The 8,323-nt window shown below is 33.8% G+C and overlaps 1 protein-coding gene across 1 annotated transcript; it reads left to right on the top strand.

Moving 5' to 3' along the window:
• Positions 1-999: 999 nt before the first annotated feature.
• LOC113238771 (cytochrome b5-like) lies at positions 1,000-7,884 on the top strand. Its single transcript, XM_026475604.1, has 3 exons — positions 1,000-1,233; positions 2,419-2,507; positions 7,322-7,884. The coding sequence occupies exons 1-3, from the start codon at positions 1,120-1,122 to the stop codon at positions 7,392-7,394; spliced, it is 276 nt and encodes a 91-aa protein (XP_026331389.1). The 5' UTR covers positions 1,000-1,119; the 3' UTR covers positions 7,395-7,884.
• Positions 7,885-8,323: the final 439 nt, after the last annotated feature.

The following is an 8,323-nucleotide window of genomic DNA, read 5'->3' as shown; positions in this document are numbered from 1 at the left end:
AATCTTCATTGTAATAACGTCATTATAGTAATTAGTATATAAGACCTATAGTCTAAGCATCGGGGTTCTGTCTTGTACCAATCTTCAATAAATAACTATCTCCCGTAAGACTGCCTTTGCCTTTTACTTAAGTAGCGCCATAGGGGGGATCCGCCAAGCCCTCTTTCCACCGGTCCCGCATGCGCTGCGCCGCGAGGCGGCGCTCCCGTTCGACCTCTTGGGGAGCAGGGCGCTCGCCTCGGTCCCTCATTCCCCGCCGGTAGGCGTGGACCTCCGCCAGGACCTCGGCTTCGAGGTCCCACGGCGGAGTACCGGCGAGCCTAACCGACCCCCTAACCCAACCCCTAACCCGTTCGGTTTTAATAGTTAGTTTCAATTGTTTCTTAGAACAACTAAAAAAAATTAATTGCAATTAATTTAATTGCAATTAAAATCAATTCAATTGATATCAATTGTAATTAAATTTACGACTTGTCGCAATTGATTTCAATTGAATTGATTTTTTAATCTATTTGAATTTCTGATTGAAATTTAATTGATTAACGCCCAACACTGGGTTCAGGTAGATGGGACTCTTATTACCCAAACGTTCATTATTGTTACTTTCAAAAAAACTGAATTCGTAATTAGTGGAATTTTTAAGATAAAGTCTTTTGTAATTTGGTTTAAAGTAAGGAGTGAAGTTCGAACTTTCCTTACCGCTAATGCAACCGCTAATATATTCTTCTTGGAAGCTGTTTTGCCCGAGGATCCCGGGATTTCATCGGCCGGGGGGTTATCGCCTTCGGCCTGATTGCTTCACATTTGAATTAGCTAAAACAGTTATATTTACACTATATTTACAACGTTTATACAGAAAAATGGATTTAGCAGACAATTTTAATAAAAAAAATTAAATTTGTAAACTTTTAGCGCCCTTTCACTTCAAATTCCCGCCAAAGAATCCACATGTGATTGAAATGTCACTGACAATCTGTCAGTTGTCATTGTCAGTCAGTCATGCTTGTCCTAGATTGTGTTGCACCATTTCACGTAAAAGTCCGAAAATTTATCTGTGCAAATTAACAATTTCTAAATAATTTTACGTCGTTACTGGTTACCGAAATCTAAACCTCAACAATGTCCAAGGAAATAACAATGGAACAAGTGGCAAGGCAAAGATATAGTAAGAGATCACCGTATTGGATCGTCATTCACAACGATGTTTACGATGTTACAAATTTTTTGAACGAAGTAGGTGTCTTGTTCTGTGTTAATCGACAATTTAAATGTAGCTTTCAGGGTAGCTCGGCTTTAAATGCGGACGAGTCTTCTAACCCTGATGTTGGCGGATCTATGTCCACACAAAACTTGAATTAAGGTTATGTTTGCTAGGTCAGTGCCCTTCGGCATCGTCGCCCATGAAAGATATTTTGTCACCATTTTAAACAAATTCTAATGACTTGGTGTTGGAAACCAACAAAACGCTAGTTTCCTGAAAACAACATCACCAGTAATCATTGCTGAGATCTGGGATTTGAGAAAGAATAGGAACTGTTTTAATTGATGAAATTATTCGTATGTACTTATATTAATTTTACTAATTTAAATGTTAATGTTTTATTGATTTTCCTTTTTACACACATTTTTTGGATGTTAGGAATAAACTTTTTTTTTGCATTTATAGTTATTTTCTTTTTCAAATGTTAAATATTTATATAAAACTATAATACAACAGCCTTATTGAGATATTAGACTCTTGAACAAGGTCTATCTCCAGAAGTCCATCTCACCATTAACTTGTACTAAAAGCAGTGAAAGAACGATAATTGTATCACAAGGCTTTTAAATTTGAGTTGGGAGACATAAAATTGTAAGCAAAAGATCTCTTGGTCTAGTTCTGAACTAGAATCCTATCTCCAGTCACTAACAATTATTTTTTACATGTTTCAAAATTACATTGATTGACCTTGTGTCATAAAAATAATAATATCTCCTTATATTGCATGTCTCAAATATAAGGAGATATATATTATTACTTTATTTAAAACATCTGCCCTTGAATCATCTACAACTTACAGAATCTTTTTGACCATTTTGCGTGTATTTATTATGATTACTTTTATTTAGGCTGCATGATTTCTTCCATTCCAGTATTCTTTTAATTTGATGGTAACGTTAAGCAATTGATAAATGAATACAATAACATAAAGCAGCAAAGTATAAGTTAATATTATTAACAATAACACAAAAGAAACAAAAAAATTTATTGTTTATGGATATCATTTGTATTTTTTTATAATTTACAATATTTTTTATAATTAGATTTTCATATCATTAAAAAAGTACAATAATAATGTTGTTTTAAATATTTATAATTATTCATTTGATTAATAATTTATCATTATTCATATTAATATACTTCTTCATTTGTTGTAGCATCCTGGTGGTGTTGAAGCCCTGACAGATTATGCAGGTAAAGACGCCACAAAGGCTTTCGAAGATGTGGGTCACAGTGAAGACGCCAGGTATTATTTGCAGTGCTACTTATGGTTTAAAATGAGAATTTTTAAAGCAATCTAGGTCAGATCCTTAATAGGCAATTCCCCACTACTGCTAAATTGGATTAAGACTATCCCCCTACTGAAGAATAGAGCAGTAAAAAGCATTTATATTTTTTAATCGAATCCGAAAAAAGGAGGAGGTTCGCATTCAACAGTAATTTGTTTCTGTGACACATAGGAATGATTTCGATGATTTTTTTTTGGAAAGGGGCTACCCTAGTAGAGGGTCCTATTCAAATTTGAAAAATTTATGCCACCTATAATGGTGGCAAATTAGGGGATGAATCCGGTTATCTCAAGCCACATGGCGGTTAATAAATGGTCCAAAGGAAATAAACGAACATATAAGAGTAATAAAAAAAGACAGGGAAATTATAACAAATCTATCAGAAATAGCAAATGCTTTTAATGAATATTAAGTCAACCAAGGCCGAACGTCAGAAGATACAATACCGTCTAGAGAAAGTTATAATGACCATAAATGTTCACAATCCATGTTTATTCCACCCGCTCTTCCTCTCATATGTAACGAAAGCTATAGGAAACTGAAAAACAAGAAGAGTGTAGGTTATGACGGTATCCATACAAGAGCCGTGAAATTTATCGCCAACTTAATAGCCGGTCCTCCAAGCCATATACTCAATCTATGTATTGACCTGGGCGTCTATCCAGAAAAACTGAAACTAGTTATTATCAAACTCCTTCCATTAAAAGGAGAGCAAAGAAAATATGGCAAAGTAGCATTAATATCAATAATTTCAAAAATATTAGAATATATTATTTATGACTATATATAATTATCTTACCAAATTTGACATTTTATGTAATGAACGAATAGGATTTAGAAAGAATAAAATTTTAATATGGCCATTTTTAAGTTACTTAAAAATATAATGAAGAATGTAGATGAAAAGAAAACGGTAAGTGCAATATATACCGATATAATAAAGCGTTTGACTATGTAGATCACTTAAAGTTATTAAAAAAGCTTGACGACTACGGAATTAGAGGAAATATATTAAAATTGATGGAATCATATCTAAGCGGTAGGATACAGTACACCGAAATTACCAGAATTTGTCCAAAAACTAAATATGAAGAAGTTTTCTTATCAGAACCAAAGGTAATAAATTATGGCGTTCCTTGGACCTATGTTTATATAAACGATCTCCTGATAACAATAGATGGTCATAATATGGTTCCATTCGCCATAATAAAATCCGAAAATAATGATCCCAAGACGCATGAAAATAAAGTAAATAGTGCTCTTGCTAAAATCTTAACTTGTCTAACAAATAATAATTTAACAATAAATTTAGAAAAAACTAAAATTATGCATTTTCACCAAAGTTTTGGAATTGGAAATTTAGATATTAATTACCAAGGGCAGGATGTGGACAAATTAGAAGTCACTAAGTTTTTAGGAATACCTTTAGGCAATAAATTAACATGGAAACTTCAAGCAGAAGAACTTTGTAGGAAACTTAGTAAATCCGCATATGCACTCTATGCTTTGTTTAAAAAAGTAAAACTAGAATCCGTAGTGGTAGCTTTACCATGGTTTAGTTGCATCAACATTAAGGTTTGGTGTTATATACTGGGGAAATTATTGTGAAAGAGAAAACATATTCACATCCCAAAAAAGGTGCATAAGAGCTATGTGTGGGCTAAAACCCACAGAAAGCTGCAAACAAATGTTTATTTCGCTTTGCATATTAACTCTGCCCTCTTTATATATTTTGGAAACATGTATATTTGTAAAAATGAACATCCATCAATTTATAAAGTTATCGGATGTCAGAGCAAGAAACACCTTTGTTGATAAAGAGTATAGTCGGGTGGCACTAAAAATATGTGTATAATAAACTACCGGAAAACATGAAGACACCGCTATTGATTGATAAATCTTATTATACTATTAGTGATTATCTACATGGCAACTTATTAAATTCAATCACATTTTAAATCATGTTTTAATATTTTTAACTTACATCTGACAGTAGTTGTATTTTTTTGATAAAAATTTATTATGACATTTTAATATTTCTATGCCGCTTGTTGGCAAAACATGCGGAACTTTTTAAATTTTGTAACATCTGCTTTTATTGTACTGTAATAACAAGAAATAAGTTATATTCTCTTCTATTCTATTCTATTCTGTTATATTCTATAGTCCGTTTTTATTGAAGATGGAAAAATTTGACATTTGCAGGGTTGCCAGTTTTCGTAAAATTTTAAATAGTCATGTAGCTATTGTCGATAGATTTATCGATAGGTTGGAAAGATGATAATAGTTTCCAAAAAATGTATGAATTGTGAGACTTATAACATTCTAATGATTAGTAATTGCGTTATCGCCGTCTTTACTCTTATTTTGACGTTTGGCCCGCGAGTATCAAAATCAATTCGTAAAGTATCTACAGACGCACGTTCAAATTATTGCCCTATTGTAGACTATGTACAATACCACCTGAACTCGTTTTTATTCATATACATTTTTAATAATGATAGTTGGATTTGATTATCTATACTGAATTAAAAACCACAAAATTTCCCTTTTTGATTTTTAATAGATGTGATGAACTTACAAAAGTTGACAATTCAAATGTACTTATAAATTTTACAATTCAAATGTACTTATAAAATCTACAATTCAAATGTTGACTTAAAATTAAATATGTATAATGCACACTGGGCGGATTCACAAATTACGAAACAAATGTATAAAATCTACAATTCAAATGTTGACTTAAAATTAAATATGTATAATGCACACTGGGCGGATTCACAAATTACGAAACAAATGTATATATACGTGTTTCATATACATTTTTTTTAATTCGAAATTAAATCTCTTCTGTGTTAGACGAGGTAATGGTATCGTCGGAATCCGATACATGTATAATAAATGTATCACATACGTCGTCAATTAAATGGTCGAGTTGGCGCATTTTCGTTTCGACATCGTTGATAACGTGGTCTACACAATTTTTCCACTTTTGTGGCGTTACATTAGTTATCCCTTCTCCAAGCAATATTTTAACTTCATTCATTTTAAAAGTTTTGTTATTTCTTGCGACGTGCCCCTTTACCTGTGCCCAAACTAACTCCGAAAAACCCGAATGCTGGCCCATCTTTGGTGCGAATTACGCAATTTGACTGTAATGATAGCTTTAATTGACAAACACGTCGTACGCCAAGATTTCTGCACCTAAACAACTACAGCAAGTTATTTAAATAATCTGCCAAAGTGAATATTGATTTGCGAATGATTACCTTGGCAATAGTTGGACCTTCCTTTCGGAAAAAGAATTGATGAACCTTGCGTCTTATGGCCTCCAAATGGAATTCATCGAATTTTTCTATGTAGCTTTTTCGCCTGCCTTTCGGTTTAGGGGGCTGAAAGTTCATATTTTCGCATTTTTCTTTTAGAACTGTATAAACAGTTGATTTTGAAATGCCCAGAATGTCAGCCGTTTTTTTAGCACATTCTGTTTTACTGGCAGCTTCTAAAAGATTTGGATCGCAACTCTTGTTTTCTTCCTGAACAATGTATTTATATACATTCTCCGTCATCATCTTCTCAGTAGTACTGAGAGCAATACGTTGTCTTTTCTTTCGAGGCGATAAAATGCCCGAAGAAGTGGATGGTCCTGGGTTATCCATATTTCGATGTAATACGCAACAAATACAGTAACATAAAAAACTTAACAAAAACTTAACACGATAACAGAAAACAATAACGTGAACTAACAAAAGAAACGTAATAAGCGCGAGCGCAAGTGAGCACATCCGAACAAGCCAAAGAGTGGTAGTCGAATGCGGCAAATTCTGCCGGCCCGCTGTGCCCGTGCGGCAATTTATTTATTTGTTTAAATTTTAGTAGCTACTTTTGTCTATAATAAGTAATATAATAACGACTCGCATATACCAATTACCAGCATAAGTAAAGATGACGTATATTTTTATTATACAGTTTTTTACGTTTTTCAATGTTAATTTATAATAAAAAAAATAAAAGCAATAGTAGCCCAGCAGTGGCACGAATAATGGGCCGATGATGATTCAAATTTAACAAGTTCGGACAATCATTGCGTAAGCGTAACCAATATTCAGTCGATAATTCATTCATTCATTCATTCATATTTATCGACTGCGATCACTAGCTACTTGAGAACGGGCAACACTTTTGCGCAACGAATTGTCAAATTTTTCCATCTTCACTAAAAACGGACTATAGTCTATTCTATTTTATTCTATTCTATTGTACTCAACTCTACTCTACCCTACCCTACCCTATCCTACCCTACCCTACCCCACCCTACCACACACCTCCATACCCTACCATTCTATACCCTACCCTACCCTACTACTTCTACCCTACTTCTACTCTATTCTACGTTACTCATTCTCCTGTACTTTACTCTACTCTACTCTATTCTAATCTATTCTACTCTATTATATCCTGTTCTATTCTACTCTGTTCTGTAAAAATATTTTTGTTACTTTTTTACAGTTTTGTACATTTTATAATTAAATATGTTTCCCATAGAGGACATGACCTAACCTTTGGCCTCAATTATCACAGGTCACAGATCGGAATTCCAAATTTGAGCTCCGTCAGGAGTATATTCTTTTTCGTTCAGGATTTCAAGCAATTTAAGTGGATGCGATTTATTTGGATGGCTCGATAATTTGCTAGTGGACATTTATGTACAAATATAAAAGGTGTTGGATTGGTGTACCTTAGTGTAGAAGTATAATTTAATTTGTTTCAGAGAAATGATGAGGAAATATAAAATAGGGCATGTGCCTGCAGCACAAAGGAACACATACTTTGACCCTTGGTAAGTCTATGCTTATGAATGTTTGTTTATCAAGTATTATTGTAACATGAAATCAAATTTCGAAGTCATGCTACGGCTCTCGAGGGTGGACCGTGAACGACGAGTGAACGTCACTCTCACACTCTACTCTAGCACAGTTTCCCAAAATGGTCCCCTGTGGGCGCTGAAGAGTCCTAGAGGGGCTGTAGGGGCCTCTGGGGTGCGTTCCTGCCGTCCTGGGGGCCTACCACAACCTCTTAAAACCTTACACTGACGTTTCGTACCATGACGCGCGCTTAAAGTAAGCTTATTTATTTTTATGTTAAAAGTATGATGTTTTATTGGCAGCTTTGTGACTATTCATTCACTCAGTTCGCACAGTCAAGAGCACGTCGAGCTTGACACTTTAGACTTTGGATCGTTCGAAGTGAAACGGAGCAAAAGGGTAACAGAGATAAACAAACTTTTCTCTCACACGCGTCACACTTTTTGTGCTGCACTACGTTACTTGTTTGTGTGTCTTATGGTGAATGCAAAGCAGCAAAATGTGCGCGGTCGAGTAGTAGTCTAGTGGAGAAGAACTGGTTTTATAGTTTTGGCATAACTAAGCGAAAAGTGACAAAAATATAATTTGAGCTCACGTGCTCGGAGCTTTTTACACCTGTAAATTTGATAATCTGAGAGTTTTGTAAATTATGTCCCATTTTTAACACTTATCATGTTCTTAATTAACGAACTATTTTTCTTTAGCTTATTAAGAATGTTATGTAATAAAATCAATATAAAAACTTGCATTATTTTGATAGTATACGATATTTAAATAAGAAAACTTATATTATTTTAAACTTTCTAATTCAAGAAGAAAAGATGGCTCTAAGAATAAATGAAATGAAAGTATTTTTTAGTGTTTAAATCGCGTATATTTGTTTTTTCAAACAAACCAACGTTTCGGGC

The sequence above is a fragment of the Hyposmocoma kahamanoa genome, unplaced genomic scaffold, assembly GCF_003589595.1.
Source record: "Hyposmocoma kahamanoa isolate Upper Pololo Valley unplaced genomic scaffold, ASM358959v1 98198, whole genome shotgun sequence".
Taxonomy (NCBI): Eukaryota; Metazoa; Arthropoda; class Insecta; order Lepidoptera; family Cosmopterigidae; genus Hyposmocoma; species Hyposmocoma kahamanoa.
The sequence above is the reverse complement of the archived record's forward strand: the minus strand, read 5'-3'. Positions and strand labels throughout refer to the sequence as shown.